Source organism: Microcaecilia unicolor, chromosome 1 (genome assembly GCF_901765095.1).
Source record: "Microcaecilia unicolor chromosome 1, aMicUni1.1, whole genome shotgun sequence".
NCBI classification, from domain to species: Eukaryota; Metazoa; Chordata; class Amphibia; order Gymnophiona; family Siphonopidae; genus Microcaecilia; species Microcaecilia unicolor.
This window is the reverse complement of record NC_044031.1, coordinates 270,566,106-270,589,909: the sequence shown is the minus strand read 5'-3', so window position 1 is coordinate 270,589,909 and position 23,804 is coordinate 270,566,106. Positions and strand designations below refer to the sequence as shown.

The window sequence follows — 23,804 nt, the reverse complement described above, 5'->3', positions numbered from 1 at the left end:
GCACCAGCACTAAATATTTGGGGCTACACGTGGACAAGCTAGGTGGCTACCTAACGCCTCAACCCCCAACTCCTCAGTAGTTCAGGTAGCCCTCCCCCGGGTCTACCTTGATCCCTGGTGGTCGTGTTGTGGTCGCTGGGGGAAGGAGCACAACCTCCTTGATCCACAAGGGGCATGAGGAGGGGACTCTGCTCTTTCCCCAATGACCACCACTGGACCACCTGGGATCAAGGTAGGCCCAAGGGGGGGGGGGTCTACATGAACTACTATGAATGAGGGAGTTGTGCTCCTGCCCCCAATGACCACCACTGAACCACCAAGGATCAAGGGAGGCCCGAAGGGAGGCTACATGAACTACTGAGGTGTTGGAGGCCGGGGGAAGGAGTGGCTTGTGGCCGCGGACTGAGGAGTGGAGCTTCAATTAAAAAAAAAAAAAAGTTTATGTGGGTGTGTGTAAGATAGCCCTAAATTTACCCTCTTAAGCTATGCGGTACAGAATGACACAGGGATGGGGACCAGCAGTAACTGCTGGGATGGGGATAGGGAAAGAGATTGTGGGGATGGGGTGGGGACAGAGATTGCATGGACAGGGATATATCCCACAGGGTCGGGTCAGGGCAGGGATGGGGACAGAGCCCAGGGGAACAGGGACAAACTTTATCCCTATGTCATTTTCCAATTTGAAGCCTGTTAATGAACTGGACTGTTATTTATGTTTGAGTGATGCAGACAACGATATTTTGATTTTTTTGAAAAAGCTAGCCACAACTAGTAAAATTTGCATGGGGGGATCCTGTACATCCTGCTACCAGCACATTTTCTAAGAAGACATCTTCTACTGCAGGAAGGACTGTGGAAGACAGGAGAGCTAGATTGAATCCAGAGATTGTTGATGACTTCTTATTCATCCACAGACTAAAAAATCATTAACAGTGCATCATAGGGCATATTTCTCCCCTCTAGGGCATACAGGACAGGTTGTATTTTGTAGCCCTGGACAATTTAACAGGGTGGATTAGGATTCCTTGGGGTAGTAGAAATCAGTTATTTGGGGGGTTGGAAGGGTAGAGGGTGGTGGTGAGGAGGGTTATTATAGCTGCTCGCTGTTATTATTGTCTTCTATTTCTAATTTATACATAACAGTTGCACAGCATATATTGTTCCTTTTATACCTTAATAAAAAGATTTAAATATAAAATCATAATTGTTTGAGGCTTCTGCAGATGAGGACAGAGCCCACGGGGCTGGAGAAAAGCCAGCAGGAGCGGGGATGGGGCAGGGCCTGCGGAAATGGGGCGGGGATGGAGACAGAACCTGCGGGGATGGGGAGGAGACGGAGATAGAACCTGCATGGGTGGAGCAAACTTTGTCCATGTGTCATTCTCTACTATGCAGGCCTCGGTCAAATATCGCCAGCACCCGCACAATCTGCAGCTCCTCCCCAATATGTCCTCAGTCCACCCCTGACTGGTCTACTTTTTGGGGGGCCAGTCAGAGGTGATAATTCAGTGGCACAGCCTGGTTTAGTGCCGCTGAATACTGGCGGTTGGGCGGGGACAGGTAATTTACGCGGGAAGGGACCTCTCTAGCCCACTTAAATTGCTTTGAATATCAGCACCAAGGACTTTAATTTTTAAGTGCTTTATATTCCAGATTGTGTAACTAAATCTTGAAAGGCTGCACTGAGTATTGTAAAATTGCCTCTTCACTCAGAGTATTATAGTATCTCCATGGGTATACAGCCAGATTTAAAGGGACTTACTTCCCTGTGATGTATTCCTGTAGAGGCTGACCAAATTTTAGTTTTGGTGCAAAAAGTGGAGGAGTGGCCTAGTGGTTAGGGTGGTGGACTTTGGTCCTGGGGAACTGAGGAACTGAGTTCAATTCCCACCTCAGGCAGCTCCTTGTGACTCTGGGCAAGTCACTTAACCCTCTGTTGCCCCAGGTACAAATAAGTACCTGTATACAACATGTAAGTCGCATTGAGCCTGCCATGAGTGGGAAAGCGCGGGGTACAAATGTAACAACAACAACTGGCCCAAAATCCTTTCTGCCTATTTCGGTTGAAAGGCTACAGCCATGAAGCCAAAAATGTGTGCTTTGCCCTATTTTTCTCCTTTTTCTCTAAGGAGTTGCCTCTCCCCCCTGCCCATCTGTAGGTGCCCTCCTCAGGCCTATCTTATAATTCCTGACAGTCTAGGAGTAATCTCCAGTTGCTCTTGTCCATGCTAGCTCTTCTGTCAACATGGTTGCCATGACCTCTAGAGGAAATCTCGCAAGACTGGCACAGCATGAGAAAGAGTATACTCTACTATGATTTTTTTGTTAGTAACATACATCGAATGCACTGATGGATTACACTGTATATTTTTTTGTAGGTTCTAAGAGCACTTAGTCCCCTGATAAAGACTGATATAAGAGTGAAATGGAGAGCCCTGTTGAGTACAAGAAACAAGCTAAATGCCTTTTGCATTGAACTGTAATAAATTATGAGATGGAGAATTAAAACATGGAAAAGAAAATAAGATGATACCTTTTTTATTGGACATAACTTAATACATTTCTTGATTAGCTTTCGAAGGTTTTTATATAATTAAATAAAAACAATAAAAAAAATAACTAAACAGTGAACAATAGCAAATTTAAAAATTTAATATTTGGAGGTTTTTTGACCAATGACAAGATTGCGGTGTACTATCAGCTAGCACTAAAATATTACACTTGCTACCAAGCCAGGACATCTGAGGTCTTTTCCTCCATTTAAATATAGTTTTTAATAATTCCTGAGTATGAAAATATATCACCACTTTGGTTTCTGGATTTCACAGGAAGAGTTACAAGAATATGGTTTAATTTTCAGCTCATTGTTTTGTCATTGACGTGTGTTTTGCTGAAAGAGTGTCTATATATTGATTTTGAGCAAGAGTCACAGGAGCCATTTTGAGAAAACAGCTGCCATGGGCAACAGTGACTAGTGATCACGCCTTCCCTGAATATACCAATAGACAACTATTGATTGTAAGGTAGTCTGGTAGTGGTGGGGGGCTACTCTCTGCATATGTAATGCGATAATATGTAATGTAGTTATGATCTTGCATAGTAGTATATATAGTAGTATATATGGTATATATGGTAAAACAAGTGCTTCAAATAAATCTTTTTGATACAAAAGTTTAGCAGGAATTAAAGTCAGTAAATTGAGCTTCTTAGGAATTAGAGTGTCTGTGGAGATATGACATCAGCTGTCACTCCAAATGTGGCATAAAGTTAGCCACTGTAAAAGCACTGTGGCTTTCAGTTTAAGTTTTCATTAGCTGAGGTCCACGAGTGGGGGCTATTTTGCTTGGAGGTAAAATACGGTCTTTCATTATTTTTTTTAAATTATATATACAGTGCAATCCGCTTATGCAAGAGTCTGGGACCAAAGAAATACATGCAGTTAACCGGAGCGTGCACTTAACCGTTGTGACCCAAAGAAGCTTGACATCTGATAAACATATGTACAGCACTGTTTATTATACGTACAGTATACAGTCTACTCTGTACACTATTGTGTCTGTGAGTTCCGTAGACTATCAGGCATATTTTCAAAGCACTTAGCCTTCCAAAGTTCCATAGAAACCTAAGGAACTTTGGAAGGCTAACTGCTTTGAAAATGAGCCCCTATTGTCTGCCAGACGGTAAAAACTGTCATAGCACTGACATCCAGTGACCTCCAGATAGGCCCGCACGGTGTTGAGACTCTCCAGCGCTCTTGCAAAAGTGACAGGAGGTTGTTGAATTTCATCAGCATGTGCCTCGCTGCTCATATCATCTGTTTCATCCCATTCCCCCATCCTTTTAAACGCTACTTCTTTGCAGGCAGAGACTGATGAACGCTACTCAGCGCTGGCTCAGAGCCCTCTCTCTGATGTAGGCCCGCTGTGACAAAACAGTGGGTTTTCTGGCCAGTGAATTGTAAATAATTTCATGAAAATGTATTTCTTCTAATTGGAGAGCAGATGGCACTTTATTACAGTTTTAAAGCTGTTGCAGAAAATATTACTTTCTCTTTTCCAATTTAGCCTTGATAAAAGGGGAACTTTTAGTACCATTGGCCAGATACTTTCAAAGGTTGGTGCTCTAAGCTCTGATTGGTTCTGGAGTTCAAATCTAGCCTGGAGGTCCTGGATCTTTCTTTAATCTCAGTGTAGGGGTACAGAGGAAAAACATCTCTGTCCTGAGATCCTGTTTACGACTTGTGAACAATTAAGTTCCTGTACTCCCCAGGTAGTAACAAGTGTTAGATATCTTTAATGTTGATCCTTGTTTTGGTTAACTGTTATTCTTTGCTGTATTCTTCCATATATATATACCATGGTGACACAGTCATCATTCAACATAGTATTTATCATACTGGCCTTAAAGCGAATGCTACATACCTGTAGAAGGTATTCTCCGAGGACAGCAGGCTGATTGTTCTCACTGATGGGTGACGTCCACGGCAGCCCCTCCAATCGGAAACTTCACTAGCAAGTCCTTTGCTAGCCCTCGCGCGCCCGCGCGCACCGCGCATGCGCGGCCGTCTTCCCGCCCGAAACCGGCTCGAGCCGGCCAGTCCAGTATGTAGCAAGACAATACACTTCAAGGGAAGACACAACTCCAAAGGGGAGGCGGGCGGGTTGGTGAGAACAATCAGCCTGCTGTCCTCGGAGAATACCTTCTACAGGTATGTAGCATTCGCTTTCTCCGAGGACAAGCAGGCTGCTTGTTCTCACTGATGGGGTATCCCTAGCCCCCAGGCTCACTCAAAACAACAACATTGGTCAATTGGGCCTCGCAACGGCGAGGACATAACTGAGATTGACCTAAAAAATTTACCAACTAACTGAGAGTGTAGCCTGGAACAGAACAAACAGGGCCCTCGGGGGGTGGAGTTGGATCCTAAAGCCCAAACAGGTTCTGAAGAACTGACTGCCCGAACCGACTGTCACGTCGGGTATCCTGCTGCAGGCAGTAATGAGATGTGAATGTGTGGACAGATGACCACGTCGCAGCTTTGCAAATTTCCTCCATGGTGGCTGACTTCAAGTGGGCTACCGACGCTGCCATGGCTCTAACATTATGAGCCGTGACATGACCCTCAAGAGCCAGCCCAGCCTGGGCGTAAGTGAAGGAAATGCAATCTGCTAGCCAATTGGATATGGTGCGTTTCCCTACAGCCACTCCCCTCTTGTTGGGATCAAAAGAAACAAACAATTGGGCGGACTGTCTGTGGGGCTGTGTCCGCTCCAGATAGAAGGCCAATGCTCTCTTGCAGTCCAATGTGTGCAGCTGACGTTCAGCAGGGCAGGAATGAGGACGGGGAAAGAATGTTGGCAAGACAATTGACTGGTTCAGATGGAACTCCGACACAACCTTTGGCAGAAACTTAGGGTGAGTGCGGAGGACTACTCTGTTGTGATGAAATTTGGTGTAAGGGGCCTGGGCTACCAGGGCCTGAAGCTCACTGACTCTACGAGCCGAGGTAACTGCCACCAAGAAAATGACCTTCCAGGTCAAGTACTTCGGATGGCAGGAATTCAGTGGCTCGAAAGGAGGTTTCATCAGCTGGGTGAGAACGACATTGAGATCCCATGACACTGTAGGAGGCTTGACAGGGGGCTTTGACAAAAGCAAACCTCTCATGAAGCGAACAACTAAAGGCTGTCCTGAGATCGGCTTACCTTCCACTTGGTAATGGTATGCACTGATTGCACTAAGGTGAACCCTTACGGAGTTGGTCTTCAGACCAGACTCAGACAAGTGGAGAAGGTATTCAAGCAGGGTCTGTGTAGGACAAGAGCGAGGATCTAGGGCCTTGCTGTCACACCAGACGGCAAACCTCCTCCAATGAAAGAAGTAACTTCTCTTAGTGGAGTCTTTCCTGGAAGCAAGCAAGATGCGGGAGACACCCTCTGGCAGACCCAAAGAGGCAAAGTCTACGCCCTCAACATCCAGGCCGTGAGAGCCAGGGACTGGAGGTTGGGATGCAGCAGAGCCCCTTCGTCCTGCGTGATGAGGGTCGGAAAACAATCTCCACGGTTCTTCGGAGGATAACTCCAGAAGAAGAGGGAACCAGATCTGACGCGGCCAAAAGGGAGCAATCAGAATCATGGTGCCTCGGTCTTGCTTGAGTTTCAACAAAGTCTTCCCCACCAGAGGAATGGGAGGATAAGCATACAGCAGACCTTCCCCCCAATCCAGGAGGAAGGCATCCGACGCCAGTCTGCCGTGGGCCTGAAGCCTGGAACAGAACTGAGGGACCTTGTGGTTCACTTGAGATGCGAAGAGATCCACCAGGGGGGTGCCCCACGCCTGGAAGATCTGTCGCACCACACGGGAATTGAGCGACCACTCGTGAGGTTGCATAATCCTGCTCAACCTGTCGGCCAGACTGTTGTTTACGCCTGCCAGATATGTGGCTTGGAGCACCATGCCTTGACGGCGAGCCCAGAGCCACATGCTGACGGCTTCCTGACACAGGGGGCGAGATCCGGTGCCCCCCTGCTTGTTGACATAGTACATGGCAACCTGATTGTCTGTCTGAATTTGGATAATTTGGTGGGACAGCCGATCTCTGAAAGCCTTCAGAGCGTTCCAGATCGCTCGCAACTCCAGAAGATTGATCTGTAGATCGCTTTCTTGGAGGGACCACCTTCCTTGGGTGTGAAGCCCATCGACATGAGCTCCCCATCCCAGGAGAGACGCATCCGTGGTCAGCACTTTTTGAGGCTGAGGAATTTGGAAGGGACGTCCCAGAGTCAAATTGGAGCAAATCGTCCACCAATACAGGGATTCGAGAAAACTCGTGGACAGGTGGATCACGTCCTCTAGACCCCCGGCGGCCTGATACCACTGGGAGGCTAGGGTCCATTGAGCAGATCTCATGTGAAGGCGGGCCATGGGAGTCACATGAACTGTGGAGGCCATGTGGCCCAGCAATCTCAACATCTGCCGAGCTGTGATCTGCTGGGACGCTCGCACCCGCGAGACGAGGGACAACAAGTTGTTGGCCCTCGCCTCTGGGAGATAGGCGCGAGCCGTCCGAGAATCCAGCAGGGCTCCGATGAATTCGAGTTTCTGCACTGGGAGAAGATGGGACTTTGGGTAATTTATCACAAACCCCAGTAGCTCCAGGAGGCGAATAGTCATCTGCATGGACTGCAGGGCTCCTGCCTCGGATGTGTTCTTCACCAGCCAATCGTCGAGATATGGGAACACGTGCACCCCCAGCCTGCGAAGCGCCGCTGCTACCACAGCTAGGCACTTTGTGAACACCCTGGGCGCAGAGGCGAGCCCAAAGGGTAGCACACAGTACTGGAAGTGGCGTGCGCCCAGCTGAAATCGCAGATACTGTCTGTGAGCTGGCAGTATCGGGATGTGTGTGTAGGCATCCTTCAAGTCCAGAGAGCATAGCCAATCGTTTTGCTGAATCATGGGGAGAAGGGTGCCCAGGGAAAGCATCCTGAACTTTTCTTTTACGAGATATTTGTTCAGGGCCCTTAGGTCTAGGATGGGACGCATCCCCCCTGTTTTCTTTTCCACAAGGAAGTACCTGGAATAGAACCCCAGCCCTTCTTGCCCGGATGGCACGGGCTCGACCGCATTGGCGCTGAGAAGGGCGGAGAGTTCCTCTGCAAGTACCTGCTTGTGCTGGAAGCTGTAGGACTGAGCTCCCGGTGGACAATTTGGAGGTTGAGAGGCCAAATTGAGGGTGTATCCTTGCCGGACTATTTGGAGAACCCACTGATCGGAGGTTATAAGAGGCCACCTTTGGTGAAAAGCTTTCAACCTCCCTCCGACAGGCAGGTCGCCCGGCACTGACACTTGGATGTCGGCTATGCTCTGCTGGAGCCAGTCAAAAGCTCGCCCCTTGCTTTTGCTGGGGAGCCGCGGGGCCTTGCTGATTCGCACGCTGCTGACGAGAGCGAGCGCGCTGGGGCTTAGCCTGGGCCGCAGGCTGTCGGGAAGGAGGATTGTACCTACGCTTGCCAGAAGTATAGGGAACAGTCTTCCTTCCCCCGAAAAATCGTCTACCTGTAGAGGTAGAAGCTGAAGGCTGCCGGCGGGCGAACTTGTCGAATGCGGTGTCCCGCTGGTGGAGAGACTCTACCACCTGCTCGACTTTTTCGCCAAAAATGTTATCCGCACGGCAAGGCAAGTCCGTAATCCGCTGCTGGACTCTATTCTCCAGGTCGGCGGCACGCAGCCATGAGAGCCTGCGCATCACCACACCTTGAGCAGCGGCCCTGGACGCAACATCAAAAGTGTCATAAACTCCTCTGGCCAGGAATTTCTGCACGCCTTCAGCTGCCTGACCACCTCCTGAAAGGCTTGGCTTGCTCAGGGGGAAGAGCATCAACCAAGCCCGCCAACTGCCGCACATTATTCCGCATGTGTATGCTCGTGTAGAGCTGGTAAGACTGGATCTTGGACACGAGCATAGAGGAATGGTAGGCCTTCCTCCCAAAGGAGTCTAAGGTTCTAGCGTCCTTGCCCGGGGGCGCCGAAGCATGTTCCCTAGAACTCTTAGCCTTCTTTAGGGCCAAATCCACAACTCCAGAGTCATGAGGCAACTGAGTGCGCATCAGCTCTGGGTCCCCATGGATCCGGTACTGGGACTCGATCTTCTTGGGAATGTGGGGATTAGTTAATGGTTTTGTCCAGTTCGCAAGCAATGTCTTCTTCAGGACATGGTGCAAGGGAACAGTGGACGCTTCCTTAGGTGGAGAAGGATAGTCCAGGAGCTCAAACATTTCAGCCCTGGGCTCGTCCTCCACAACCACCGGGAAGGGGATGGCCGTAGACATCTCCCGGACAAAGGAGGCAAAAGACAGACTCTCGGGAGGAGAAAGCTGTCTCTCAGGAGAGGGAGTGGGATCAGACGGAAGACCCCCAGACTCCTCGTCAGAGAAATATCTGGGATCTTCCTCTTCCTCCCACGAGGCCTCACCCTCGGTGTCAGACACAAGTTCACGGACCTGTGTCTGCAACCTCGCCCTGCTCGACTCCGTGGAACCCTGTCCACGATGGGGGCGTCGAGAGGTAGACTCCCTCGCCCGCATCGGCGAAGCTCCCTCCGCCGACGTAGTCGGGGAGCCTTCCTGGGCGGTGGCCGCGGTCGGTACCGCAACGCGGTACCGACGTCGGGGACCTCAACCTGGGCGATGGGCCAGCCGGCGCCACGCTCGACGGTACCGGTGGCGCAAGCACCGCCGGTACCGGAGGGGTAGGGCGCAACAGCTCTCCCAGAATCTCTGGGAGAACGGCCCGGATGCTCTCGTTTAGAGCGGCTGCAGAGAAAGGCTGAGAGGTCGATGCAGGCGTCGACGTCAGTACCTGTTCCGGGCGTGGAGGCTGTTCCGGGCTGTCCAGAGCGGAGCGCATCGACACCTCCTGAACAGGGGTGAGCGGTCCTCTCGGTGCCGATGCCTGCTGGGTGCCGAATCCCTCGGCGACCCAGAGCTCTCGGTGCCGACACGGGGAGGAGACCGGTGTCGATGCTTCTTCGATTTCTTCCGAAGCATGTCACCGGAGCTCCCCGGCACCGACGAGGAGGACGTCGAATCCACTCGTCGCTTCCTCGGGGCCGAGACTGAAGAAGGTCGATCTCGGGGGGGCTGTACCGCAGGAGCCCTCAGGGTAGGCGGAGACCCACCCGAGGGCTCACCGCCACCAGCAGGGGAATGGACAGCCCTCACCTGCACTCCACCCGATGCACCACCGTCCGACGACATCAGCAGACGAGGTCCTGGTACCACCGACGTCGATGCAGCTATCCGATGTCTCGGCGCCGATGCAGAGGCCCGATGCCTCGATGCACTCGATGCAGGGGCGGCCGAGGAAGATGGTCTGGACGCTGACGACGTCGATGCACTCGAAGATCCCGGTGCCGATGCCGACGAAGAGCCCGAGAACAACACGTTCCACTGGGCTAGTCTCGCTACCTGAGTCCGCCTTTGAAGCAGGGAACACAGACTGCAGTTCTGAGGGCGGTGCTCGGCCCCCAGACACTGAAGACACGACGAGTGTCGATCAGTGAGCGAGATAACCCGGGCGCACTGGGTGCACTTCTTGAAGCCGCTGGAAGGCTTCGATGTCATGGGCGGAAAAATCACGCCGGCGAAATCAAAAGCCGAAATGGCGAAATTCGAAGCACCAAATTTAGAGGGAGAAAAAATCTCGACCGAGGCCGAAAAAAAAGGCCTACCCCGACGACGAAAGAAAACTTACCGGGGCAAAAAAGCTGGAAGTACGGGGAGGATTTACACGAAACCCGGCGGGGGGTTTCCGGAGCACTTCCCGACTAGGACAAAACTTTCCCGAAGGAAAAAAACACGTTCAAACAAATTGGACGCGCGAGGTCGACTTTCCGGGGCTCGACACGGCGAAAACACGACCGTACCGAGTGCGGACAAAAGAAGACTGGCCGGCTCGAGCCGGTTTCGGGCGGGAAGACGGCCGCGCATGCGCGGTGCGCGCGGGCGCGCGAGGGCTAGCAAAGGACTTGCTAGTGAAGTTTCCGATTGGAGGGGCTGCCGTGGACGTCACCCATCAGTGAGAACAAGCAGCCTGCTTGTCCTCGGAGAATTATGGTATATATATATATATATATATATTTTTTTTTTTTTTACAGTAACTATTGCAGAATACTGTAAAACGTGCTTATTTTCTAGGGAACAAGTTTTTACTATTTTCTAGCTTTGTTGATTCCATGTTGCTTGTTTTATAATGCAAACAAAATTAAAATAAACGCTTGACTAGCCAAAGTGGATTTTCACCTTCTGTGCCTCTGAATTTCTTTAAGTTTCTGTGTTGATATAGAAGCTAATTGCTTTGTTGATTCATTGAAATTTAAACCTATATCAAAAGTGGTATTAAGGATAAGGGAATGGGACTTGATATACCGCCTGTGGTTTTTGTAACTACATTCAAAGCGGTTTACATAATATATACAGGTACTTATTTGTACCTGGGGCAATGGAGGGTTAAGTAACTTGCCCAGAGTCACAAGGAGCTGCAGTGGGAATCGAATCCAGTTCCCCAGGATCAGAGTCTGCTACACTAACCACTAGGCTACTCCTCCACATCCTGATCATCATGATGATCATTTCCCACATGATCAGCTGTTGTAATGTTGTATCAGTAGGGATAGATACATAATACATAATTAAATATTCCAATCATAGTTGCTGAACAGCAAAGATGGCACTATACAGCAAACAATGTAATGTAATACAACACAATCTGAACAAAGACTCACCATATTGTTTCTGTCCTGATTGCGAATGACAAGTGGAAAAAGAAAAAAAAAGGAATATTTATTTTAAGAAAGCAATTTAAACAACAGCAGCCAATGTATTTTCAGGACAGCAGCGGTTTCAATTTTGCTTACACTAAGCATCTGACATGTAAAATATTCCAAAACTTTCTTCCTTTATCCTTGATCACTTTCTTCCAACAATCTGGCTTTGAGTCTTATTTAAGATGAAAATCTTGTATGGATTTTCTCCGCACTTTTACATTGCCTTCTCCATTTAAAAATAGATCAACCTTTTGCTCTCCTTGCATTTATCCTCTCAAGATTGAAGCCTGCTCTCTCTTGGTTTCACACTTCTATTTCTTTATTCTTAATTGCTCCGTGAATATTTCAATTAATTGTTCTAATCATTCATTTTGAATTTTTGTTTTTTACAACAGAATGCGAAACATGTAAAGGCCATGTGACAACAAGGCTGAGGTCCAGTAGAACAGTGCTTCCCACCCCAGTTCTTGGGGCATACCCAGCCAGTTGGGCTTTCAGGATATCCACAACAAACAGGCATGAAGGAGATCTGCATACACTGCCTCCTTGGTATGCAAATCTCTCTCATGCATATTCAAATCTCTCTCATGCATATTCACAGTGTTGTGCAAAGTACTAGGTCAAAGTACCTAGTAAAAGTGTAAAAAGTATAGTGAAGAACACATTAAAAAATTCTCATGTAAAAAAGTTCTTGCTTAAATACTTTTTGAGTAAAAAGTAAAATTACTGTACTGCAATTACAATAAATGCAACTATTGTTAATATTTTTATCCTAATAACTTTACTGCTCTACAATCCAATCCACATTGCTTTTAATAAAACTAAAATTTGAAAATAATTGTCACTTGTGCAACTGCATTTGTGAATCATTAATTCAGCACAGTTAAAAAGGTTCAACAACCACACTAGCAGAAAGTGAATTGTTCAGTTTGATAAACGTTCCTTCAATCAGGCAAGGTTGCACTAATACTGATGTCTTCTGACAACATCTGTAGATTGATCAACTTGACTTTAGGAACAGTGCTGTCTAACTCATCACTTGCATTTTCATCTTTATTATCACATCATGCTGTATAATTACAGAGGCAGCTTTCACAAAGTCGGTATCATTGTCTGTTGTTGTTCTAACCTTTTTTGTCTGATAGCAAACTCTGAATATCTTCGAAAACTGATGCAAGGACATTAAGAGCTAAATTCAGTATATGGCACTGAAAAGTCAGTGACAAAAAAAAAAATGGGCGTCCTTTATAGAACAGCTCATAGTGCCAGAATCTACATCCAGTTTTGGCTGTGAGGATTTACACCAACTAAAACATGGTGTAAATTCCAGTCCTCCTAATTCTACAACACTGTGCACGTTTTAATGCAACGTACCTGACAGCCCATGTCCCTCTCATCATTATGCTCCCTTTTAAGATCTGCGCAGAAATGCTTAGGCACTATTCCATAACTGGGCGCTCAAGTGTAGTTCCATGCAAATCTGCCAATCTTGGTCCATTTTGGTACCTTGCTTCTATTATAACACTTTTCTGAACCGAAATGGCACATAACATTAGGCACCAAACAGGGCCGTGGAACACGGTAAGCAGGGTATGCATGGCAGTGGGGCACCAACATTTGGGGGCACCAGAAATGGTGTGAACTGCAAAATATGTCTTTCTCCTTCTCTCCACCCCTATCTGGAGTCTCCCTCACCTGCCAGGTCTAACTTAAAAATGTTTTTTCTAAACAGAGGGTTTCTGGTGTGGGAGCGATTCAGACATGCTGCCTTCGGCTTCCTCAGCATTTTCCCTCTGCCGCAACTTCCTGTTTCTGCCTGCAAGCATCAGATGTAACTGAGTAAATGCAATACAAATTGGTGAAATTATTACTTTGGTAAAAGTAACACATTTTTCCTTACTTATTTACAAGTGACAAAACTTTTACTTAGTTACTATACAACTCTGCATATTCATTGTGGATATCCAGAAAAACCTGATTGGCTGGATGTGTCCCAAGGACTGGGTTGAGAAGCACTGCGGTAGAGAAATAGATCAAATGCAAGATAGTAGTGATGGTTTAAATCTGAGGTGCTCAATGTCGCTCCTTAAGAGCCGCAACCTAGTTGGGTTTTCAAGATTTCCACAATAAATATGCACGAGATCTATTTAAATACAATGTAGGAAGTGCATGCAAACAGATCTCATGTATATTAATTAGGGAAAAACCTAACTGAGTTGCGACCCTTGAGGACATTGAGCAATCTTGGTTTAAATCACTAAGTGAGTTCCCAAAGTATTTGAAAGATACAGTGGTTTATGGTTTATTGGGTTCTATATACCACCTTTCCTAAGACAACAGCATGGTGGTGTACATCTAATAAAAAAAGCAAAAAGGAATGCACTGTAATAAAGGAAAGCTAAAGTAGCAGAAATTTAGGTAGACATGAATAAGAAAAGCCACACACATCAGAAAGAACCGGTGGTTGCTTGTCAACCAGCATATGTATTACAGTTTCAGAACCAAGGTCTCTTATTAGCTCTGGCTGTTGGACAAGTTCATCTGGAATACTTTGGATGACTTTTACTGCTGCAGCACCATTACTGTGGAATACCTTGCCTACTGAGGTGCACCTTGAAACGGACTTTTCTGACTTCTACAAAAAAAACTTTTTCTTCTTGGCCTTTGGCTAAATATACTGCAGACCTGCTGTTTGTATTTTATGTCATCTTGTTTTAAGTTTTATTTTTGTCTATTATCTTTAACTGGTTTTTATGTTGTATTGTACTTTGCCTAGAAAAGTTGATGGAATTGTTTTAAATATAAATTTGCAGGGCACTGTAATCAATGTTTAAATGCAGAATGTTTATTTAAAAGGTTAACTTCTTTCTTGGCTATACTGTTAACTCTATTATAAGTTTTGTCTCGTTCTGTCATCCTGCTATCTTATGTAAGTTAACCTTAAGTTCTTCTTTGAAGCATATGTTTCCTGTTTATAAAAATCTACTTCTTAAGCTCCCTTCCATTAATTCAGCTATAATCATTCTTCACATTTCAGTGTGATGACTACATAGGGTTTGAGTAAGAATCAAAGAAGCATACCCTCCTAATTAGATAAAACTGGTTAAGCAAGAGGAGCTGTCAGTTATTCATACTGCAAACTTATTAATGTGATATTTGAACAGATTAAGAAAAGAATCAGTACTGCAGAGTCACAGTTTACTCCAATTTATAATGGCAAGACTAACGAAAGAGGAGGAACTTAAAAACATACCATTTCCTCGGGAATAGTTTTAAGAAAACATTAATTTTTGCTTATAGTGACTTCAGAGTGAATTATCTATTTTTCTATTAGTACTGCCACAATTAACAACACAGATTCTGCTTTACAAAACATGAAATAGAAACATAACAAAAGTCAGATCAATTTCAGATATTATGGCAATTCTTTGGTATTTCTTTTACTGTCCAGAACTATAAAATGCAACTCTCTTACAAACAGGAAACTCAAATATCTTGGAGAAAGGATAGACGAACAGTCTTCAAGTGCAAACTTGGTCAGGCTACCATGCTATTAACAATAATACAAAATTAGGAATCTAAACACTACCGATAACTTTCTCAAATAATACTAAAAGTAAAAAAGGATGTTAGGAATTATTAGCAAAAGGATGGTGAATAAGACCAAAAACACTATAATGCCTTTGTATTGCTCCATGGTGTATCCGCACCTTGAGTATTGCATTCAGTTCTGGTCACCATATCTCAAAAAAAATACAGCAGAATTAGAAAAGGTTCAAAGAAGAGTGACCAAAATGATAAAGGGGATGGAACTGCTCTCGTATGAGGAAAGGCAAAAGAGGTTAGGGCTCTTCAGCTTAAAAAAGAGACGGATGAGGGGAGATATGATTGAGGTCTACAAAATCCTGAGTGATGTAAAACAAGTAAAAGTAAATCGATTTTGTACTCATTACAAAAGTACAAGGACTAGGGAACATTCGAGGATGTTACATGGAAATACTTTTAAAACAAATAGGAGGAAATATTTTTTCACTCAATGAATAGTTAAGCTCTGGAACTCTTTGCCAGAGAATATGGTTAACAGCAGTTAGCGTATCTGGGTTAAAAAAAAAGGTTTGGACAAATTTCTGGAGGAAAAGTCCATAGTCTGCTATTGAGGCAGACATGGGAAGCAACTGCTTGCCCTGGGATTTGTAGTATGATGCCATGATTTGGGTTTCTGCCAGGTACGCGAGACCTGGCATGGCCAATGTCTGGCAAACAGGATACTGGGCTAGATGAACCATTGGTCTGACCCAGTATGGCTACTCTTACGTTCTTATGTAAAATAGAAAGTCAAATTAAACACTAATTTCAATCTAAAAATAACAAAGTAGAAATTTATTAGACTCAAATAATAATACATTTAATATAAAAAGTGCACTGAAGTATATCCTCCTACAAAAATTAGTCCATCATATATAATTCTTGAAGAATCCTTTCAAAATTGAACCTTCAACATCACCAGTAGTTCTTTCCAGTGTCCGAGATGCAACTACCACTTTATTGAATCAAATCAGTTCTTCAAATAGTAGAAACAGTGTTTTCTCACAAAAGTATCCAATGGTTGTATCCGCTCTTTAAAATCATTAATAGCTTTTAAACTGTCTCCTCAGGGGGATAGACTTCAGTGCGCTTTTTATCATTAATGTATTATTGTTTCAGTTTAATACATTTCTATTTTGTAATTTGTTAATTTTGGATTGAAATTAGTGTTTAATTTGACTTTCTATTTTACTTTTACCATTCTATTAACAACAGAACCTATTTGTATCCTATCATCATTTGACCTGAATGGGTATAATATCTCTTTGCTAAACTAATCAATGTCACAGCAAATAAGGGCTGGGTTTGCCAAGGCTGCTACAGTGAGTAATTACAAGTGTTAAAAATGCATTCAAAATTTTATTTACCTCTTTCTGAGTGATTCCCATTCGGTCACGCCAGTGCATCAACACCAGATCAATTTTTTCCTTGGTAAATTTTTCTACTTCTTTAGCAGCTTTCCCAGCAAGCCTCTGCCACTCTGGTACCTTATTAGATTTTCCATACTGATCCTGTACAATAAGAACATAACACAATAAGGAACAATTTTATTTAAGAAGAGAGATTGCTATCATGTAATGTTAGATTAAATAAGTTACCCCAGATAATGATTAGCTTGCCTGTGAAAATTTCTGAAATAAATAAAACTAGAAGAACACGTATCATAATCAATCAACCTCATCTATGGACATCCTCTAATACTTTTTATCTTTTATTGAATGCAAATCTCACTTCAGCTATAGTCAAATTTTTGTTGGATTAGTCATATTAATTTTTTTTTTTTTACTATATGCTATTACCATACCTCCAAAACACAAAACCACTGATGTAACATTCAAAACAAGTTCTCAAATAATTTTGTACTTCTAAAGCTATGTACATAATTATAAATGTGTGTTGTCCAAGGAGTTCCACTTTTCTAAAAGCTCCAGGAAGTTCCTCTGATCATGTCATGGTATTCTTGAAGAAACTTTGTGGTGACTTCTTCACACTCATGGTAAGGTTCAATATATAGTGAGGTTTAGATTCAACAGAGCCAGCTGAATCAAATTATATAAATTACCAATAAATAACAAAAGTTTCTACAAGAATGCTATGCCATGATCAAAGGAAATTACAGAAGAGATGAAAAAAAGTTGTTGAATTAAATCAGTCTGGAAGGGTTGGAAAGCCATTTCTAAAGCTCAGGGACTTCACCAACCGCAGTGAGAGCTATTAACTCCAAATGGAGAAGACTTGGAACAGTGGAAAATCTTCCCAGAAGTGGCTGGCCTACCAAAATTAGTCAACTAAATTTCCAGAACATCCAAAGAACTGCAGCCCTCTCTAGTCTCAGCTAAAGTCAGTGTTCATGACTCCACAATAAGGAAGACTGGGAAAAATGAGATTCATGGGAGAATAGCAAGGCTAAATCTTTATGCCAGTTCAAAGCTGGTATAAAGATGTAGCAAGGAACAAAAGGGTAATTTGAGGCAAAGAGTGGCACGTCACTATTCAAGAGTAACATTGATATTTGTCTCAAATTTGCAAAAACACACCTGGATAATCCCCATGCCTTTTGGGATAACTTTCTATGGACAAACAAATTAGAAGTGGAACTCTTTGGAAAACACAGGTCCCATTGTATCTGGAATAAAGCAAACGCAGCATTCCACAATAAGATCATCATACCAACAGTCAACCATGGTGGTGGTAGTGTGATGGTGTGGGGATGCTTTACTGCTTCAGGACCTGGAAAACTTGCCATTATTGAAGGAACCCTGAATTAGTAGCATAGTAACATAGTAGATGACGGCAGAAAAAGACCTGCACGGTCCATCCAGGCTGCCCAACAAGATAAACTCACATGTGCTACTTTTTGTGTATACCTTACCTTGATTTGTACCTGTCCTTTTCAGGGCACAGACCGTATAAGTCTGCCCAGCACTATCCCCGCTCCCAACCACCAGTCCCGCCTCCCACCACCGGCTCTGGCACAGACCGTATATGTCTGCCCAGCACCATCTCCGCCTCCCGCCACCGGCTCTGCCACCCAATCTCGGCTAAGCTCCTTAGGATCCATTCCTTCTGAACAGGATTCCTTTATGTTTATCCCACGCATGTTTGAATTCCGTTACTGTTTTCGTTTCCACCACCTCCCATGGGAAGGCATTCCAAGCATCCACTACTCTCTCCGTGAAAAAATACTTCCTGACATTTTTTTTGAGTCTGCCCCCCTTCAATCTCATTTCATGTCCTCTCGTTCTACTGCCTTCGCATCTCCGGAAAAGGTTCGTTTGCAGATTAATACCTTTCAAATATTTGAAAGTCTGTATCATATCAACCGTTCTCCTTTCCTCCAGAGTATACATGTTCAGCTCCGCAAGTCTCTCCTCATACGTCTTGTAACGCAAATCCCATACCATTCTCGTAGCTTTTCTTTGCACCGCTTCAATTCTTTTTACATCCTTAACAAGATATGAACCCTGAATTCTACACTGTACTTGAAAATGCTTATGGGGTCACCTGTCTAGGAGCTGAAGCATAATCGGATTATGCAGCAAGACAATGATCCAAACACAAAAGTAAGTCTACATCTGAATGGCTAATGAAAAACAAAAGTAAAGATTTGGATCAGCCTAGTGACCCAGTTAATGTACCGACTTGAACCTATTAGAGATGTTGCGTCAGGACCTGAAACGAGCAGTTCATGTACAAAAATTTAAGAATGTGTCAGAATTAAAGCATTGTTGCAAAGACGAGTGGGCTAAGATTCCTGAACAACGATGTGAAAGACCGATATTAAATTATAGGAAGCATTTTGTTTAGGGTGCAGTTACTTTTTCAAGAGTGTGGATAACGATGTTACTTAAATAAGTGAAGTAATTTTAAAATGGTGTTGTATTTACTCTGGTTTCCTTTGTCTAATATTGCATCTTGTTTAAAAATCAAAAACCATTTAGTGACACATATGTAATTGGGGAAATCAGGAGAGAGGAAAAACTTTCACATCACCACAGTTCACAACAAACTGGAATATCACCTGTATACAATATTCAACAAAATCCCCCACTCTTGATTATGAATGCTAAAGGTTGTATATGTACACTGAACAGTGGAGAACGAACAGACGGATGAAGAAACGTTTATAGATATTAGGAAAGCTGGCAAATTGGGCAATGCTATAATAATGGGTGATTTCAATTACCCCGATATTGACTGGATAAAGGTTACATCAAGGCGTGCCAGGGAGTCAACATTTCTAGATTTAATAAACGACTGCTTCTTGGAGCAGTTGTCCAGGAACCGACAAGAGGGGGGAGCCACTTTGTATTTGGTCCTTGGGGGCATGCAGGGTACAGTGCGAGAGGTGGCGGTATTGGGTCCCCTGGGAAACAGTGATCATAATATGATCAAGTTTGAGCTACTATCTGGGATGAACCCGCAGAGGAAATCTACTGTTGCTGCAGTTAAATTTCAAAAGGGCACCTATAACAAAGTGAGGAAAATGGTTAAAAAGAAACTAAAAGGATCGGCTGCAAAGGTTAGGACACGAAATCAGGCGTGGACATTATTCAAAAATATTATCTTGGAAGTTCAGTCCAGATGCATTCCACATATTTGCAAAGGTGGAAAGAAGAGAAAACGTCAGCAAGCGTGGTTAAAAAAATGAAGTAAAAGAGGCCATTACAGCCAAAAGATTGTCCTTCAAAGAATGGAAAAAGTACACAAATGAAGTAAGAAGCAACATAACCACTGGCAAGTCAGATGTAAAGCATTAATAAAGAAGGTCAAAAGAGAATATGAAGAGAAACGTGCCAAAGAGGCTAAAACTCACAGTAACAACTTTTTCAGGTACATCAGAAGAAGAAAGACTGCGAGGGAGTCTGTGGGACCATTAGATCACGAAGGAGCAAAAGGGGCATTCAGGGAAGACAAGATCATAGCGGAGAAACTGAATGAATTATTCGTTTCTGTCTTTATGGAAGGTGATGGCACGGAATAACTGTAAGAAAAGCAAAGATACTTACCTGTAGCAGGTATTCTCCGAAGACAGCAGGCTTCTTATTTTCACAAGTGGGTAGAAGCCGGTTTGGCAAATATGCCATAGAAAAATCAAGAGCTTTTTGGAGTGTGAGCAGAGCGCCAGTGCAAATGCGTGAGTGCCTTTCCTCACGCAGCACGAACACGCTGGCTCAGTTTAATACAAAAACAAAAATAACAAATAAAAACATAAAAATGACAACTCCAAGGGGAAGTGGGTGGGATTGTGAGAATAAGAAGCCTGCTGTCCTCAGAGACTACCTGCTACAGGTAAGTATCTTCGTTTTCTCCGAGGACAAGCAGGCTTGCTTCTTCTCACAAGTGGAGAATCCCTAGCATCCAGACTCACCCAAAACAAACACTGGTCAACTGGGCCTTGCAACGGCGAGGACTTAATGCAGATTAACATGAAACTATATACAAACTACATGAGAGTGCAGCCTGGAACAGAACAAAATGGGCCTAAGAGGTTGGAGTTGGATTCTAAACCTCAAACAGATTCTGCAGGACTGACTGCCCAAACCGACTGTAGTGTCAGGTGTCCTGCTCAAAGGAAGTAGTGAGATGTGAACGTGCGGACTGAAAACCACGTCACGGCCTTCCAAATATCTTCAATGGAGGCTGACTTCAAGTGAGCTACCGACATAGCCATGGCTCTGACATTATGAGCCGTGACATGACCCTCCAAAGTCGGCCCAGCCTCGGCATAAGGAAAGGAAATGCAATCTGCCAGCCAATTGGATATGGTGCGTTCCCTGATGGGGACCCCCCATCTTGTTGGGATCAAAAGAAACAAGAAGCTGGGCAGACTGTCTGAAGGGTTTTGTCCGCTCTCTTGCAGTCCAAGGTGTGAAAGCTGCTTTCGCCAGGATGGGCATGAGGTCAGGGAAAGAATGTTGGCAAGACAATCGACTGGATTAGATGGAACTCCAAAACCACCTTCGGCAGGAACTTAGGGTGTATATGGAGGACTACTCTGTTGTGATGAAACTTAGTATAAGGTGCATTCACTACTAAGGCTTGAAGCTCACTGACCCTATGAGATGAAGTAACAGCCACCAAGAAAACGACCTTCCAGGTCAAATACTTCAGATGGCAGGAATTCAGTGGCTCAAAAGGAGCTTTCATCAACTGGGTAAGAACAACGTTGAGATCCCATGACACCGGTGGAGGTTTGAAAGGGGGCTTTGACAAAAGCAAACCTCTCATGAAGTGAGCAACTAAAGGCTGTCCAGAAATAGGCTTAACTTCTACATGCTGATGATAAGCACTACTTACACTAAGGTGAACCCTTACGGAGTTGGTCTTGAGACCAGACTCTGATAAGTGTAGAAGGTACTGAAAAAGGGTCTGTGTAGGACAAGAAAGGGGATCTATGGCCTTGCTGTCACACCAGAAAGAAACCTCCTCCATTTAAAAGAATATCACCTCTTAGTGGAATCTTTCCTGGAAGCTAGCAAGACTCGGAAGACACCTTCCGAAAGACCCAAGGAAGCAAATTCTAGGCTCTCAACATCCAGGCCGTGAGAGTCACAGACTGGAGGTTGGGATGTAGAAGAGACCCTTCGTTTTGTGTAACGAGGGTCAGAAAACACTCCAATCTCCACAGTTCTTCGGAGGGCAATTCCAGAAAAAGAGGGGACCAAATCTGCCGCGGCCAGTACGGCGTGAACAGAATCATGGTTCCGTAGTCTTGCTTGAGTTTCAACAAAGTCTTTGAATCCAGGCCCAAATCTCAGCCTGCTTGTTTGACACTGCTGCCTGACCCTCCCTCCATCATCTGAAACTGAGCATGCCCAAGACTAAGCTTGTTATATTTCCCCTTAAAACCACTACTCCCTTCATTCTCATTTCTTTGCATAACACTCACATTCTTTGTCTTCTCAGCTCATAACCTTGGGGTATCTGACTCCTGTCTCTGCACACATCCAACACACTACTAAAACATGTCATTTCTTTCTCTGTATCACCAACAAAATTCATCCCTTTCTGAGCACACTACCAAAACTCATCCATACTATCTTCCCTACCACTTAACTACTACAACTTGCTCCTCACAGGTCTCCCAATAAGCCATTTCATTCCCTTTCAATCTGCTCAAAATTCTGCTGCTCGACTTATCTTCCACCACTGTCACTACACTCACATAACCCCTATTCTCAAGTCACTTCATTAGCTCCTTATCAGTTTTGATATACAGTTCAAACTCCTCTTACTGACTGATAAGTGCATTCTTTCTACAGCTCTTCAGTATCTCATTCTACACCCCTCCCCAGAAAAATCATTCTTATCTGTACCCTTCTCTTTTACTGCCAGTTCTAGACTGTTTCTTGCTGTGCTATACATTTGGAATAGCTTGAGTGTGTGTCATGCTCCACCTCTGGCCCTACTTAAATCCAAGGTAAAAGCCCACTTTTTTGAAACTATTTTTAACTCCTTATACACATGCTCATTAACTATGTTTTAACCATTCCCACATTTAATGAAATTCCTTAATCCCTTATTTTCCCTGCTTGTCTATCTGTCTTGAAAAGATTGCAAGTTCTATCGAGAAGGGACTCTCCCCTACATGTTTGTGTTTGGAGCGTGTACGTGCTATAGAAATAAGTAGTAGTGCTATAGAAATAAGTAGTAGTAGCAATTTTCAGTCATCAGTATGGTAGCCCATTCCAAGATAAAAGCAGCACACCTTTATAAGCCTGTCTTCCATACACACTTAGATGAGAATTTGAAACTGCAGGTTTGCTTGACATGGTGAGGAAAACAGATATGAGAAAATTAAAAGAAATAACATTCTTTACAGAAGAAAACTACCAGAGGCCTAATCAATATCTTGTTTCCTGCTGAAAATTGATTAAGCTGGACACCAAAAACAAACAGTAAAGGCCAAATCCTGACAACTAAAAAATGAAAATATTACAATTTCTGACCAATCCCTAGCGGTCATTTTTTCAACCATTAGCCATGCTGCACTTGATCTTGAAAGGGTGAGACAAATGCTAAAAAAAAAAAAAAAAAAAAAAAGAAGTATTAATATATATATTGCTGTGGAGAATAGAACTACATAGTTGAAGTCCTCTGAGGCAGCCTGAAAGGGCAAAAAAAAAAAAGTCTCTGTCAGGACGCTTAATTGCTTAATTGAATTTGCAGCACTGCAGGAAAGTTCAATAAAGTGGCTTTGTACGACTGTCTGCAAACCTTCTTTTACATACTGTGGAACTGTAAATTAACAAGCTGAACTGAAAGTTTTTTCCTGCTTAAATAAAACTATATTTGAAAATATTAAAAATATAATTAACAGATTGTGAGTTAAAAGTTAAAGATCATAAATTAACAGATTTACTATTGATAAAGATTGTCCAGATTAATAGAGGTTTTTGGTTTGTTTTTTTTTAGGACCAATGATGGTGTTTGAATTAGACCCATGTTTTTATAGCATCAACAAGCTACACTGAGGTCATTTTGCTCCATTATTTTTTAAAAGTTTGGGCACGAATACCAAGTGGCTTCTAGTAGTTTGGAGAAGTTTACATGTAATTGTATGATTTTTCCTTCTGTACTCTACATTTTTTTTGGGTTGTTTGTAACCAAACCCAGAACAAAAGTACAAATGCTGAAAAGCCAACTGCAGAACCTGTAATACATACCAAGTGCAGCTGGCAGGAAAAAAAAAGAAAGAAAGAAGAGGACGGGAAGATGGCGGATCGAATAGAGGCTTGAACGCATTGCTCCTGTGCGCCTGAGTTTTGGATCGGTTGTGCAGGGACAACTATGGTTAAACATACCCAGCTGCGGATCAACCAGTGCCAAACCTGGTCCAACAGACATTAATGAACTTTGTTACTCTGGCTGCATCTTTGGGCCGTGAACA

General features: G+C 44.1%; 1 protein-coding gene across 5 annotated transcripts in view; it reads right to left on the bottom strand.

The window, feature by feature from the left end:
- DNAJC13 (DnaJ heat shock protein family (Hsp40) member C13) overlaps positions 1-23,804 on the bottom strand; it is a 542,758-nt gene that overhangs the window by 347,966 nt on the left and 170,988 nt on the right. For all 5 annotated transcript variants that reach the window (XR_003942499.1, XM_030206535.1, XM_030206508.1 and 2 more), the window contains 2 exons: positions 16,279-16,422; positions 11,285-11,299 (listed from right to left, as the gene is read on the bottom strand). Coding sequence is in view for 4 of the 5 variants with exons in the window: in XM_030206535.1 (XP_030062395.1) it covers positions 11,285-11,299; positions 16,279-16,422 (159 nt within the window). In the remaining variant the exon portion in view is untranslated. The remainder of the gene's footprint in view (positions 1-11,284; positions 11,300-16,278; positions 16,423-23,804) is intronic.